Genomic DNA, 16,823 nt, shown 5'->3' with positions numbered 1-16,823 from the left:
ACAAAATGGAGATGGAGAACAAGTAGTGGTTGCCAGGGATTAGGGACAGGGGTTAGAAGTGTGTGTGGCTATAAAGGAATACCAGGAAAGAGTCTTATAGTGTCGATACAGTTGAGTATCCTGGTTAGGGCAGTGGTTTTGTAAGGCTACCACGTGATAAAACTGTGTGCATGCGCACACACACGAGTGTTTGTATTGCTGGTAAAATCTGAAGAAGCTCTATGATTTGAACCAATGCCCCTTTTTTGATTTGGGTATTGTCCTATAGTTGTGTTGTGTTAACACTGAGGGGGAGGGCATAGCCCGGGGAAGGGTTCATGGGACTCCCCCGTACATATCTTTGCAACCTTTTATGACTCTACGATTACTTCAAAATAACAAATTTTTCAAGTGTACCCCATAAAGTCTTACACAGGTAGTATAGAGATGCCACATATTGGACTCTACGCTCTTAAGAAACCACTTGGAGAGGAAAAGTTATTAATTATAGAGTCCACAGGTTCGCAGGGGAAAAAAAATAACCAGAGGACCAAAAAAGCAAAAATAAAAAACAAACAAAAAAAACCCTCAATCTTGGTAGTAGATAAGGAGAGAACGGCAGATTCCCACAAAAGGAACAGTCTGACTTGAATTTGGGCCTTGAGCTACAGTCCAGAACCCTGAAGAATAGCCTTCTACCACCCTGCTTTGTCCTTAGAGGTGGGTTCTTCAGTGGAAAGTTTGTGTAGGATGTACGAAATGTGACACAATCATTTTTACTAGCACATTCCAACGCCAGGGCGTGCACTTTTCTGATAGGATGGATGACAGTTAAGGTCAAAAACCTTTACAAGGAGAGGCAATTTGTAGAGAGGAACAAAAGCCTTAAAACTCAGGCTTCCATTGGGATGGCCCCTTTTATTTGCTCTGCCTCTCTGGTACCGCTGCTGTGATTTTTTTCCCTTGTAACTTCCATTCTTCCCATACACACACTTTGAGAGGTGGAGACACCTCCAGCTGGAGACGAGAGACTCTCCCCCTCCCCACCCCACAGAGAGACAAAGAAACAAGAGGGAGCCTCAGGGAGTGTGTGTCCTGGTTCGTTAGGACTTTAGCTTACTTGGGGATTTGGGCCAAAGCCTCAGCTCATAAAGAAGTGTTCCTTTACCTCATTTTGCCTCCTGTTTATATGGGATAGGATTTAGGTGTCAGGATGCTGAGTGCTCACCAAATACCATTTTCCATCTCAACTCAAGTTTTATAGTAGTTGCTCTCACAACGATTCACTTGTTTGCTCAAATCTACCCTATTTCCCCGAAAATAAGACCTAGCCGGACAATCAGCTCTAGTGCGTCTTTTGGAACAAAAATTAATAGAAGACCCAGTTTTATATTATATTATATAAGACCCGGTCTTATTTTACTGTAAGACCGGGTCTTACATTAATTTTTGCTCCAAAAGACGCATTAGTGTTGATTGTCCGGCTATGTCTTGTTTTCGGGGAAACAAGGCAAAAAGGAAAAAAGTCCACATCCAGGGACCTTTCTGGACTTATATAGGGCTCCTTCTGCCAAATGCATTTGGGACACTCAATTTTCAGCCAACCAGTAATGTGACACACTGAGTTCAAAGCTACCCATTCATCCCAGACTGACTGACCAAGTGTGTTTACTTCAGGTCTCAGAACGGTGAGCCCACGGCTTCCCTTAAAGGGCTCTTCCTTCTAACAACCGTTTCCATAGTCAAGATATCTCTCACCAGTCCAAAACCAAACCCCCATGCCCCAAAAGTCTGTAAAGTGCTAGTGTTTGGATTAAGATGATGATCTTGCCAACTTACGTGGAACTGGTCTGAGGTTGTTCAAAGGCTTCCTTTGGGATTTTAAGGCCAGGGTTTCGCTTCTTGCCTATGGGGAAAGACATAAGGATAAAGTTAAGGTTTAAAATCACAGCACAAGCGCAGGGGCAGAGTCTGCAGCAGGAGACAAGGGCTGACCTGGGAACGTAGCTTGCATCGCCCCGTTCAGAACTTCCTACCCAGGAAGTCTCTGATGAGCACCGATGCACCAGGCTGAGCAGAGCTTCCCAAATGCGAACTGTGGTCACAGGTGAGGTTGTTCACCAGTCCACGGTAAAAATGTCAGTATAAGAATGCCGACTCCCTTTACCTAGGAAGATCTACCCTTCCTCCCTGATGAGAGTTTGTCATTTCACCTTCTTTGTTCTTTCTTAATACATGACCGTGGTGATGGCAGATGGTGTTGGTTATACTTTTTTTTTTTTTAATGTCAGTCAACTGTAGTCAGTCACCTTTATCCCAGGATCCCACAATTTTCTAAAGTGATCTGTGAGCAACTGATAGAGTTAACCATGGAGTAAAATAAAATATACTTTCCCACTGCCTGCCCTGCCCATTCTCAACCACCTGCCAGAAGTTGAAATACCTAAGAGAGGAATAGAGTGATATTTATTTACATTTGCCCTGTTCCAAAAAGACTAAGATAACAGATGGGCTCATGCAAGGAGGTTATCGCTTCTTAGGGAGCCAGATGGGGACATAACTAATGTGTTCATTCCTGAGCTGAAACCACAAGAGTGCTTGGCTCAAATGCTTTTGTTGATGAGTCAAAAAGAACAGACTGAGAAATGCCAGCTCAGGAAGCAGATCAGAGAAAACGGCCGTGTAAGGGCCTGGGATTTTCTTCAGCTAAGGAGATCTTGTGTCTCTTCACAATGAATCAGAGCTGCATATAACGCCCACGGTTCTCCTTTCTTTCTCACCTCTTCTCTATACCGCAGGTGAGCACTGCAGAGCTGACACCAGCCCTGGACAAGACCCGGCATAAAGATTCTGAAGCCACAAAGTAACTCAAGAAATCAAATATCATAACCTCCTTGCTGGAAAACAATATCCAAAGGCTTCAGTGACTGCTCACCATAACCCAGCCTGAATCAGAATCCAAGTCTCCGAACACCCAGGTTAGTGTCCTTACCACTATTCCACAATGGAAGAAGTTTAGAGATGGCTAGAGAGAGAGGTAGAGGGAGTACGGGATTTTGAGGGTTTTTTAAAAAAATAAAAACAGCTTACATTAGGTTCCTCCCCTCACCCACGGATCTCAGAGTCACTTTTCCTCTGACTCTCAATATCCTCAAATGTAAAGAGAGGAAGCAACATCAATGCCTACCTATTGGACTGATAGGAGAATCAAATGAGATAACATGAAAGAGTACTAAGATGTTTTCAGTAGCTATTAACTATAATCATTTAAAGAAAGAATCTGTATAGTGGCATTAAAAGATAAGTGTCACTTAAGAAATTTGTAACAGAATTGGCCATATTATCAAAGTGCAATATAATGTATAAGTGAGTCTTGTCTTCCCCCATGCATTCAAAAATCCAAAATCTAGATCAATGTGGCCAAGTTGTATACAGCCAGGAAAAAATATGCTTGGCAGTCATCAACATAGAGAAAGCCTTTTAGGACCAGCTTCATTTTAACAGCTTTTCTCCATTCTCTCCTCCTTTTGGCTTATCTATACATTTTATAAGATTAAAAACTCATCATTTACTTTCCTGTTTCTGGGGCTCCAGTGGCCATTGAGCACAGTTTACTAAGTTAGTCAGTTACTGACAATACATAGACCTGCACTATGTACTAGGAACAATAATACTGTGTACCAGGGATCTGACTGTGAGAATCCAAATACTAGATATATGGCATAAGTCCCACAATTCCCATTCATGGGCCTCAGTTAAATAAATGGGAATGCTATTTTAAATGAGATACTCTAGTAAGAAATGAATAACAAATTCAAATTGTCCAGATAACTATGTACGTATGACAGTACAGGTGACAGGTTAATTCAGGTAATCCCAACACATACAATCCTGTAATTCCCTTGATATTTTAAAAATAAAACTAAACAAAAGTAAAATCTATTTTACCTGGGAACAAAGCTTCCCAGTTGCCATTTCAGCACGCCCAAAGCAGAAGTTACTCTTCAATTCTTACATCTCTCTCCTCTTCATTTCTAACTCAGCTCTTACACAATAGATTCAAGAGAAACAGCTATTTATGGAAAAACCTCCTCTGAGAAACTTTAGCATAACAAAGGATCATTCCACCAAAGCAATGAATTATTAGCAATTCATTAATGGCAATCGGTTATTACTACACTATAACTCAGCAAATCATCCAACATGCCTATACAAAGAAATAGTAAATGAGAGAAAGAGAGAAACCTTTTGGGGCAGAGACTCATGAAATAAATGACCAAAATAACAACCAAGTCTTCGAGATGTGAGAAAAGAGGGCCTCTGGTTCTCTTCTGACAACAATTAGAATGACAGTTCCAGGACACACAGAACCTAGCTGCCTAGTTGAATTACACCATTAGAAAATACCCTGCCTTCATTTTTAACAGTGGATCAAATAAAACAAAAATCTCAAACGCGCACACCAACATTCGGTAATTCACTTACGTGCCCACCACTGGAAGGGCAGCCCCGTGGGAAGCCATCAGAAATGACTCCGATGAGCTTTTCAAGGTTGCAGGGAGGGCAAGCAGAGAAACCCCCACAGAAGGCATTCTTTCCTTAGCTCTGAAGACCACACTTCAACAGAGACAAACGGCACTGAACAGACTCCACCCCCTCCCTCAAGAGAGGATCGCAGCAAACCTCGGGAGTGTATTGTTCCCGGGAAACTGCAACTTCAGGAAGGGAGAAGTGGGTCCGTTTGGACACCAAGGCGTGACATTAATCGTTAACCAGACTTGGAGGAATAAATCTGCAAAGTAACTGCACAGCACAGCATTCTCCAGCCTTTCTACAAAAATGCCTCTTTCATTTCTAAAAAGAAAGAAAAACAATACGTGGTCAGTTTCCAGCTGTGTTGATTTCGAAGCAATCTGTTCCCCTAGCAAGGCTGCCAACCCCTGACGTTAACATTTAATACTGTTGATATAAAAAAATTAATGAGAGGGAGCAACATGAATAATAACGCTAAGTGGCCAATGATGGTGAACGGCCTTTTCCCTTGATAGTCTAAAGAACAAATGAAAAATATATCCGAAAAGAGGCTCTAGCTTACGTTACATGCCAGCAACAAGCCTTCTCCAAGAGAGAATTCTGCATACTTCTGGAGAGAGTTCGGTAAGCGTTATCCTCTTTTTGGTACAATCTGCAAAGGGTTAGCCTGCTCGGCCGTCGGAGAACATGCAGGACTGCATTACATCAGCCTGTGTCACACCCATGCCTGTTTTCTCTGAGGACACTGTAGCCCCCCACCACACACACACACACACACACACACACACAGACACACACACACACGGGAGTGCCAAAAAAAATGTATACACATGACTTGTATTCCTCTTTTGTTATCTAGTACGTAGTGAGTATTACAATTTTAATAGTTTTTTCCTTTCTTAAAATATGCATACCTTTTGGGGGGCACCCTCTGTATATTTGCAAAATTCATCTTAAGCCAAAACTGGGTCACTATGATCCTGGCTTAGAGCAAAATGGCACTGGGGAAAAAGAAAAAACCTTGCCAATAGTTAGAAAACATTTACCAGGCCACAGAAATGTGCACTAGCTTTGCCCATACCGAAAATGATGGGGTACGAAGACCTCTTGCTCAGCACCCACTCGGTAAGGCAAAGCACAAAGGGCTTCTCTCCATGTGCCTTATTACATAAAACAGAATATCGTGCTCCGGTGCCAACCCAAACAGCAAGAGAATCCCACAGGGTCAGCAGAAGGTGGCATCATGAGGCTATGATGACGCCCAAATATTTGTCAGCTTGGCTGAGGGTTTGAGGGAAAGGGGGAGCGAGTGGGGAGCATGGTTATGAGGGTTTATGATTATTGACACAGCTTTACAAAAGGATGGCATTGCTTCCAGTTGCCAAATGTATTTTAAAAATCTGTTTCCCAATGTGAATGGGATTTCCAGCCAAGTAACTGGCAACCTGGAGGCCTTGGCTGCCCTCTCCTTAATACTGGCATCTAGGCTTCAGTTCCAAAGGTAGCTGGCACTAAAATTGGCAGAGAAGTGTCATTATATGTTATTAAATTACAGTGATCGGATGCAAAGCAATTAATGAAGCAGGGCAGAGGGAAGGGCGTGCAGGGAGAAAGCTGGCCCGACAGCAGCGATATGGAAATGGACACAGATGATTCCATTGCCCCAAAGCACCGGATCTCACCCACCACCGAGAGTCCAATCATTATGCCAAATTTCCTTGGGATTACATAAAATTTACAGAAGAAAAGCTGCAAAGCTCATTATAAAAGACGCAGTCATTTGACTTCAAGGAGGCAGATGAGTTTTGACTTGACCTTTGTGTTCCCTCTGCCTACAGGACTCTGGCCCTCTTGTGGACAGGAACTCAACCTTCCAAATTCACCACACTTATCAAACGCCCCACAGAACCTTTCCAGACCTTCCTGAACACTCCTTAAGGATCACTGTCCACACGGGCCAGCTTTCACATTCTGGCATCTCACACACAATACGGAATCAGTGCAACTTGAGGGAATCGCTAACACTTTAGTTTAAAATGTCCATTCTGTCTAAAATAGATCTCCATGACCGTCTTCCATTTATATTTCTCATACCTTTTCTCACAGTCTCAAATTACCTTATTCTTGCATTTATGTGTTACTTATGTGTTTCCTATCTTCCCCGTATAAACTCCATTGCGACAGCGATTTTGTCCAGGGCTTACAAATCGCAAATACCTGTTGACTGAACACGTATTGTTCTTTTCTTGACTGTTCTGCACATTATTGAGGCCTTCAAAATTTTAAATAAAAAACAGAATGGTGTAGAAATAGTATAAACTTAAGTATCAACAGACCTCGTTTAAAATCCCAGCTGTACCACTTATTCACGCTGTCTCGCCGAGTCTGGAATATAATAGATGCTCAATAAATACTAGTTTCTTTTCTTCCTTCCATGCTTGTGCTTACATTTTTAAAATATGAAGGAAGCAGAATGCCCCCTGGCTGGACAGCTTATGTCTTCGGATGCCATCTTCTGTTCTTCCCCTCTTATGTTAAATTTACATGTTTTAAACATCTCATCAGTCTTGAATCATATTCTCTTGATTCCCACTGACTATGAGAACTTCAGCTCTGTAGACTCAGGATCGCTAGGGGTAAAGCATCTGAAGCTTTTTGTTTTTTTGTAATAGAGGCTTATCCTTTTTTCATAGAGCAGTTTTATACAGCAAAATCGAAGGGGCAGTACAGAGATTTCCCATATACCTCCTCCCTCCACACGTGCACAGCCTCTCCCACTATTACCATCCCCCACCAGAGTGGTACACTTGTTACACGTGACAAACCTACAGCAACACAACATTATCATCCAAAGTTTATCGTTCACAATAGGGTTCACTCTTGGTGTTGTGCATTCTATGGGTTTGGACAAATGTGTTATGATATGAATGTATCCATTGTTATAGTATCATACAGAGTATTTCACTGTCCTAAAAATCCTCTGCTCTCCCTATTTAGCCCTCCATCCCCCTCCCCATCCGACCACTGGCAACCATTGATCTGTTACTATTCCCAGTTTTGCCTTTTCCAAAATGTCATATAGTTGGAATCATGCAGTATATAACCTTTTCTGATTTGGCTTCTTTGCATCTAAGGTTCCTCCGTATCTTTTCATAGCTTGATAGCTCATTTCTTTTTAGCGCTGAATAATATTCCATTGTCTGGATGGACCAGAGTTCATTAATCCATTCACCTACTAAAGGGCATCTTGTTAGCTTCCAAGTTTTGGCAATTCTGAATAAAGCAGTTATAAAAACATCTGTGTGCATCTTTTTGTGTGCCCATAAGTTTTCAACGCCTTTGGGCAAATAACTAAGGAGTGCAATTGCTAGATTATATGGTAAGAGGATTCGTTTTGTAAGAAACGGCCAAACTGTCTTCCAAAGTGGCTGTACCACACACTTTTTTAAAAAACTCCACAAGTGATTGAACATCCTAGCCAGGGTCAAGAACCCCCTGTCAAGTGTATGTCTAAGTAACGTGTTTCCTTTTTTCACTGTTTCTCTCTTTATAATAACAAGATCACTTTCCACCATGTTCCTATCACTTCCCGCATCACCAATCAATTTTTTTCTGGCCAGTAAGAAATTCCACATGAAGCACCTCACTGGGCCATCTATATCTTTGAGCAAAAACTGTCAATAACTCATCAAAGTAGACACTGAAAGGTACAAAAAGTTCATTCAGTGACAAATTCTGCTTTGAAAAAATCAGAGGACAATAAAAACCAGTTCCCGTAGTATCAGAGAGCATGTGTGGTATACAAGTATTACACCATCAGTATACAGGAGGTCAAAGCAGGAGAGAGGAAATCGGGCAAGGTGAAAGAGAAAAAAATGATCTGACAGAGGAAGTGGTATTTGAGGTGGTCCTTTGATAACCGGCAGGCTTTGAGAGCACATGAGTGTTCATTGTACTATTTTGTCTTCTTTTTATCTATGTAAATGTTTTCATAATAAAAAGTTTTTTTAAAAAAAAGAGAATGGGTAGGATTTTGACAAACAGGACTTCGGAAGACAACATGAAATTCCAAGTAGAATGAGAATGAGTTCCCATTTGGTGGTGAAAAGGCATCATGGTATATTCAAAGAATTGTGAGTTGTGTACTTAGGACAAAATAGAGGATAGTAGCAGAAAGAAGGCTGGAAAAGCACATGAGATCCAAAGACTGAAAGGCTGTAACTAATAATTTTAAAATTTTAGATATAAGAGAAGTCATCTATGTTTTTCAGTAGAGGAGTGTCATCCCATATCATGTATGTTTCAAAAAAAATAACGTAACAAGATTCATCTGATATCTGCAGGACATTTTCAAACTGTGATACACACACACACACACACACACACACACACACACACAATCCTACATATATACATACACCTTGGTGTTTTAAGCTACCAGGTCTTTGTTCATATTTTTCCTGCAATGTTCTTATCACCTGTCTCCACTGGTCAACTTCAACACTCAGTTCCAGCATGTTCTCCTCAGGAAGTCTCCCACAAAAAACAGGCAATAAACACCCTTCATCTGTGTGGTCACAGTTCTCTGAATATGTCTTTAATCTCTCTTCCTCCACTGATTGATTGAACCCATCTCTTCCACCAGAATGCAAGCTCTTCAAAGCCATACTTCATGTCTGGCCCATGTACAGAGTAAGCATTACACCCAAGAAAAAAGAGGCAGGGGCGGACGGATGGCTCAGTTGGTTAGAGCGTGGGCTCTGGGCAACAGGGCTGCCAGTTCGATTCCCACATGGGCCAGCGAGTGCGCCCTCCGCAACTAGAATGAAGTCAATGAGCTGCCGCTGAGATCCCAGGTGGCCAGATGGCTCAGTAGGTTGGAGAGTGTGCTCTCAACGACAAGGTTGTTGGTTCAACTCCCACAAGGGATGGTGGGCTGCGCCCCCTGAAACTAACAACGGTGACTGGACCTGGAGCTGAGCTGTGCTCTCCACAACTAAGATTGAAAGGACAACAACTTGACTTCGATGGAGCTGACGAGAGTCCTGGGGAAAACACACCACTGTTCCCCAATAAAAAGTCCTAGAAATATACACTGTTCCCCAATAAAGTCCTGTTGCCCTTCCCCAATAAAATCTAAAAAATAATAATAAATTCCTTTTAAAAAAAAAAGAAAAAAGAGGCAGAGACCACAGCAATCTGCCTAATAAATAAGCTGCTTAAACTTTGCAGAGGCAAAATCTATAGGCTCTGATAATTATCTGGATAAGAGCTATAGAAAAAAAGGGAAAACTTACTTTTAATTAAATAAGGTATAGAAGATAAGCATAGTAGTAGTAGTAATTAGTAGTAGCAGCAGTAACAGTAAGTAATAAGTAGTAGTAGGCAATAATAATAAGCAGTAATAGTAGTAGTAGTAGTAGTGGTAGTAATTAGTAGTAATCTGGCTTTTCCATATGTAGATGAAATTAAATGAAAGAGGAACATCAGGCCAGTTGGGGTGGTGCAGGGAGAGGGCAGCTAGGGAGTTCCAGTTCAGATGTGTTAAGGGTAAGATTCCGGAGGGATGGATGTGGCAGATTTCAAGCAGGCAAAGGGAGCTTAAGATAGGTGGGGGCGGCGCGTGTAGATCTGGGAGCCACAAACAGATACCATGTTTCCCCGAAAATAAGACCAGGTCTCATATTAATTTTTGCTCCAAAAGACTCATTAGGACGTTTTTCAGGGGATGCCTTATTTTTTCACGAACAACAATCTACATCTATTCAAATACAGTCATGTCATCTTCTGGAACATCGTCATAATGTCCTGAACACGTCCGTCTGGCTGACAATCTTAATTGGGGCTTATTTTCCGGGTAGGTCCTATTTTTGGAGAAACACGGTTAAGTACAAAATTAATTGGGGGTGTGGGGACAAAAAGAGGAGAATGGGCAGCCAAGGCAAGAACCCTGAGACAATGAGATGCGAATGAAGACAGCGAAGGACAAAGAATTGCTGGATGTGTCAGAGGAGAAGACACTGTTATGTACAGAGCAGCACTGCCAACATGCCAACACATTCCGAAATGGTCCTTTGCAAAGGAATAAAGCACTCCCATGGTTTGCGTACAGCCCCATGTGATTGAAGCATTTTTTTTTTTTTTTAAAGAACTGGGTAGAACTAAAGTTTGTTTTGTCATGTCAGCAATCTGGTGCCGACTGTGTGCTCTAGAAAGAACCTAAAGGCAAATCACAGCCGGTGCCCCTGAGTTGTGGTCTGAGTCCCGGGCGAAGGTAGGAGGCGGGCAGCGGTTAGATGGGGGATCCCCGAGGTTTGAGCTCATGTCCTTCCTCATTTATGTGCTGCCTCATTCATGAGTCTTTATCAAAAAGAAATGCAGTCAGAAGGGTGTTAAAAACACCACTTTAAAATGAAAACATGGCAATTGGTGCCAAAGAAATTTAGTGATGTGTTTGATCTTTGCAAACCACTGGTTGAGTTTTGGTTAGGTTTAAAAATAGCACTCATATTTTAGAGACACTGAAATGTCTCCAAATGAAATAATATGATTCTAGGATTTGCTTCAAAATATATGGTGGGGGTGGGGAAATAAAGGGATAGATGAAATAAGATTAGCCACTGAATCACAGAAAACTCTTTTAAAAGTCAAAAAGAGGAATAGTGGGTAAGAGCACTAAATTTTTTTCTTGGGAGAAGTGGATTCTTTTTTTCCCTCTTGTCCAAGGTCACAATTTTAATTGCACTGTGATTACCTCCCTTCTAACCAAAGAAAACTACAGCGTCCTAACTTTGATTCAACTAGCTGCTTGAAGAGTAAAAGACTGCAAGGAAATACACAGACAAGTTCTTCATCTACATCCCTTCTTGGAGTGCTATCAGGATGTTCCATCCTGCCTCTCTCCCAGCTTCATCCAATTTCTCTCCTTAAGCTGCATTTTTTTGTTGTTGTTTCAGGTGCACAAAACAATGCAAAACAATGTAATAGTTAGACATTTATCATTGATATCCCTCACACTGTGTCAACACCCCTCCGCCCATCCACTATCCCTCTGATATCGCACACAGCCATTATATTTCCAGAGCTGCATTCTTACCATGACGCCACTGACCCATGTTGAGGTACACCTTAAAAAGAGGCCCCTGAAATTCATCTCTGAAGGATAGTGTTCATTACCTTTCATAATGTGCTGTCTATAAAGACTCAGGGGAAATGTGTGTTATCAAACACAAGAATGGGCTTCTCCGGTATTAATCTCTGCCTATGGATGATGTGAATGTTTCTCTATGTGTTTCTTTCCTTGGTGATGGCTAAAAAGCTTAGGATTAAACTGGGACTCATATTCATTTCTGAGTCAGTATTTTTTTGTTTGTTGCTTTCTCTTACCTACCCTTTTAATAACATTTTACTAAACATGTAAGAAGGTAAACAAAATAGTTATAATCAACTCCTGTGGACCCATTCCCCCAGCTTCAACAAATATCGATTCATGGCCAGTTTTCATCTAGACCTCAGCCACTTTCTCAGACATCAAGTCATTTCATTCATAAATATTTTACCAAATATCTCTAAAACAAATTGACTATTTAAAAAAAACCCACAATACCATCATCACACGTAAACAAGTAAGTTCTCAATTGAACTCAGTGTTCAAAATTCTGTCTCAAATATCTCAAATATTTTTAAATTATAGTGTTTGAATCAGGATCAAAATTAGGTCCATGTTTTACGATTGGTTGGTAGTTCCTTAGGTCTCTTTTAACCTACAAGCTCTCCCTCCATTTCTTGTTATCTGCCCCTCTCCACCCATGCAATTGTTTTGTTCATGAAATCTGGTCATTTGTCCTCTAAATTTTCCCAATGGGTTCTGCTGATCATATCTCTTGTTGCTGATTCACATATTTCCTGTTAGTTAGACCTTGATCAGATTCAAACTTGACTTTGTTTGGCACAACTACTTCATAGGTGGTTTCACTTGCTTTTAATTTATGGTGAATTGCTGAATTTTGTACATCCAAGTAAGCTACCTTAAACTCTGAATGGATAAAAGAACTGAATAAGTAAGTGAATAATCCTTCAACAACACTTGATATTGAATAAACTTTTTATTTTTAGTCAATTTGATAAGTATAAAGGGTAACTAATACTGTTTTTAATTGCATTTTAAAATATTTAATGAAGCTGAGTATTTTTTATGTCTACTGAATTTGTACTTATTTTTCTATAAACTGCTTGTTCAAGCCATTTGCTCATTTTATATTAGGTTATTATTATTGTTTTATTTTTAAGAGAAGACATTGCCCCTTTTGTGTGGTTGTGTTATAACACATACTCGCATGCATGAGTGTATTCACACACTTGCAAGTGTATTTGCTCACCTTTATGATTTTACAAAATTTATAATTTTTACTTTCCTTTATTGTCACTGCATTTTTATAAGGGAGGAACATTCTTTCCGCTTCCCCAAACAGCTGTCCCTATAACACCTGTCAATCTGTCCATTTGTTCCCCATTAATTTTACACACCTTTAAAATATGTATACCTCTTCTATAGTGCTCCTGTATTACTTCATTGGCTGCCACATCCATAAATTATTAAATATTCATGGTCACTGCAGACATCGTCGCTTGATCTTGACTTTGAGAGAAATTTCTAGCTTTGCACTTTAAGAAATTATGCTGGTTTTGGATTGAGTTTGGTAGAAGAACACAGCTACTCATATTTTAGTAAGTAGGATGATAACAGTTCTCATAGATATGCCCATATTCTAATCCTTGGAACTTGTGAATATTACCATGGTAAAATTATTGCAGATGTGATTAAATTACGGATTATGAGGTGAGGAGATTATCCAGTTGGGCCCTAAATGCCATCACAAGTGTCCTTATAACTGAGAGGCAGAGGGAGATTGGACTCATAGAGAGGCCACGTGAAGAAGGAGACAGAGACTGGAGAAATGTAGTCACAATCTGAGAAAGGCCAGTTTGTAGAAGCTAGAAGAGGCAAGGAATGGATTCTTTCCCAGAGCCTCTGGAGGGAGACTAACCTGCGACACACCTTTGATTTCAGACCTCTGGCCTCCAAAAATGTGAGAAAATAAATTTCTGTTGTTTTAAGCCATCAAGTTTGTGGTGATTTGTTACAGCAGCTACAAGAAACTAATACACTGAGCTATTAGAAATGGACCCTGGAATTTTACCAAATTCCCTTTCAACATTAACTGAAATAATCCAACATTAACTGCGATACCCAAGCTGCCACACTCTCTAACAAATGTAGTTCTTATTTTTCCCTTTCTCTTTTCTTTCTCTCACCACCCCCTTTTCACTCTACTTCCTTCTTAACTGCTCCTGCCACTGGCCTTCCAGAGCATCCTGTGGTCCTGCATTACCACAGGTGACTGAAACTTAGAGTTTGCTAATCCCTGGATTCAAGAACCATCTAGAAACTCTCAAACCTGACCATAAAGGGGCAAACAAGCAACACTGAGAGATTAACTGCAAACTAGAAGGAATGGTTATTGGCCGATGGGTCAGGAGCAGTCCTCAGTGGATGCCCTTCACTGGAACAAAGAAGGAGGAGATGCTGGACTCCTTCCAGTTCTTTCTAATGTGATGCCATCTCAGGGGGAAAATCCTAAGAAATGTCGCCCTTTCCCTAGGCCTGTGGCACATTCTGATATTCCTAACGTCCTCTGCCAACAAGAAAACAGAAGATAAAGAAATCAGGACCAAAGCAATATCAAAAAATATGGCAGGATTCTTCATCTTGAAACGCAAACCCTCCAGCCTGAAAAACCTAAGTATAATCCTTGGCATCATGGTTGTTTCTGCAACATCGCATCACCTTTCTCTCCAGGGAGGCTGGGTGTTTTTGAGAGTCATGTTTTGCAAACCACAGCTTGGCCGAAGGCCGTAGTGGCCTTGGCCTTTTGTTCTGCCCCATACTCTCCTGGCTTAGTGCATCTCCCACTGGTGATACTTCCAGTTAGGGGCACATGACAGTCAATTAAAAAATATAGACTAAGAAATTGCTTCGAGAAAACACAAAATTTAAATGTGAGATTTTCTGCAAAGAGAACACTCATTTACAAAAACAAGCAACTTATTTTCAAAACAGTTTTCTTTATGCACGTTTATTCATATTTCAATACTATTTCAGGTTCTCATAGAACCCTTAAGGGAAAATTCCAAAGTTCTATGGAAAGACTTAGGCCCTTGGATTTTACTCCTGAATAAACCGTCATCACCATGATTAACGAACATTGCTTCAGGCAGGGTCTCAGGGTCTCAAAAGAAATGGAGTTCTGAAGTCTTAGGTAATAGGTTCCAGGCAGTCACCTTGAAACATGTAAATCAGTTCATCTCCAAGGCTGAGCACAAAAATAAGTATATAAATTCCCTATTGCACAAGAATGTTCCAGCTACCTATACGATCAGAAATGTGAGTGAAAGGTATAACTTTCAATATGTTTCATGATGTCTCATACATAGCTACCTATACAGGGTCCCCAAACTAGTTTCCGTGGTTAACCGAAAAAAGAGGAGGTCATATATACAATGACCCCTGGATATACTAATTTTGTAATATTTTCTTTAAGTTGCAAGTTTTTATTAGATTTTAACTGAATTCTATTGATGGTAACTATCACAAGTCTTTTGTTGTTGGAATGCAGCACGAAGAACTGGGGGAAGTGCCCGCTCATATCTATACACAATCTGATGATTTCAAAGTATATCCACCAAAGTTATATATGATTAAGTTGGAAAACAACTTAACAACATGACCCTGCAAAAAAGAAAGAAAAAAAAAAGAAAGGCGGGCTAGCAGGAAGGGACCAAGACATAGCAACTCATTAGCTGTAAAACCTTAGGAAGTTATTAATCTCAGCCTCATCCTTAAAATGGGAATACTAATATTGACCTTGGTGGAATTAAAGGAGCTAATACATGCAGGACCACTCGATAAATACGTGCTGGATAAATGAGTCCCGCAAATTGCCAGGTCGGCTGCACTGCTATTTTTGGCAGCTGCTTTCCTATTAACAGGTAGCTTCTCATGAGAATAATAAAAGCAACTAATATTTATTGAGAATTTATTACATGCAAGGCACAGTACTCAGCTTTTCACATAAATTCTTAATGTAACGATCACTGCAACTGCATGGGGTAAATATTTCTTGATCCATTTCAAAGGCCAGGTCCATAGACATAAAGATTTTACAGAGATGAGCAGTCAGCTTTCCCATGTAATTGTATTTAGTCCTTCAAGGGTAATTACTCTTCATCACAAGTCTATTTCCACTAGCTTGTAGAAGGATTATTGCTGAACTGTGCAGGAGCTATATATAGCATCTGGGATCCAAGGAAAAAGTCCTGGATTAAAACCCCTTACAGGGTTTCCACTCCCATGTTCAGACTTCTCTAGATGATAAATGCAGGTTAGAAAGCTGTTTACCAGGAACCAAATTGACATGAGCTAGGTCTAGCGGGAGAGCCAGACTCAATCACAAAAGCTATATTACCATGAACTTTGCCCAAAATAGTTTAACATTTCTGGACTTTAGTTCCTCTGAGGCTAAAATGGAAAATACTCCGTCAATAAACTAGTTTTCTCATTCAATGGTGCTCTGGTATTTGAGAGGAGTGCTACACCAGCTTTACGGATAATGTCACAAAGTTTTCTATTGTAAGACAGCTCCATGGTATGTTTATAAACTAACACCCATGGCCTTAAAGGGTTCTAATGAGATTGATATGCCTATTCCCTACCTGACATAAACTACTTTAGCAGGAGGTCCATGGTCAAGTGACTGTGGCTCCTGTTTGCAAAACGCTGTGTGTCTTAGTGACACGTGTGCTGTCTGTGGTGATGGCCCCCTCACAATATCAAAGAAAGAGGCTCTGGTCCCTTAAAGGATTCTTTGATCACCACATCCTGATGGTAATCGCTACCTGATGCTTCTCCCTTCTTACTAGAGGATTAACCAGTCCCACTAAACACTCAAGGTCATTGAGACTCTTAAATCTGGCTATATCCCAGAAACCTTAACATTCAAAATAAAATACATGCACAAAACCCAATGCATCTCAACAACCATCTCAATGGCATTTTCTGTAAAGGGAGAATAGTATTTTTTCTCTCCAGGAAACTGCTCCATTCTCCAATGTCTAAAAAATAAATAAACAAACTAGGCTTTACACCAAATAACACTGTCACTGCATCTGACCATCTAACCAGAATCTGAGTCGGCTTGCGGTTGTTGGGCATCTCGCACAAAGCCTGGGAAAGCAGTTTAGAAACTTTGCTC

The 16,823-nt window shown here is 40.6% G+C and overlaps 1 protein-coding gene across 6 annotated transcripts in view; it reads right to left on the bottom strand.

The window, feature by feature from the left end:
• MAP2K6 (mitogen-activated protein kinase kinase 6) overlaps window positions 1-16,823 on the bottom strand; it is a 112,145-nt gene that overhangs the window by 42,829 nt on the left and 52,493 nt on the right. For 2 of the 6 annotated variants that reach the window (XM_081027958.1, XM_081027959.1), the window contains exon 2: window positions 1,819-1,885. In XM_081027958.1, the coding sequence (XP_080884084.1) occupies window positions 1,819-1,885 (67 nt within the window). Of the gene's footprint in view, window positions 1-1,818; window positions 1,886-1,974; window positions 2,106-4,464; window positions 4,703-5,074; window positions 5,242-16,823 lie in introns of those variants that run through there. The other 4 variants (XM_081027961.1, XM_081027960.1, XM_081027962.1 and 1 more) reach the window with 4 other exon arrangements.

The sequence above is a fragment of the Rhinolophus hipposideros genome, assembly GCF_964194185.1.
Source record: "Rhinolophus hipposideros genome assembly, chromosome: 20".
Classification (NCBI taxonomy): domain Eukaryota; kingdom Metazoa; phylum Chordata; class Mammalia; order Chiroptera; family Rhinolophidae; genus Rhinolophus; species Rhinolophus hipposideros.
This window is presented reverse-complemented; position numbering and strand designations above follow the sequence as displayed.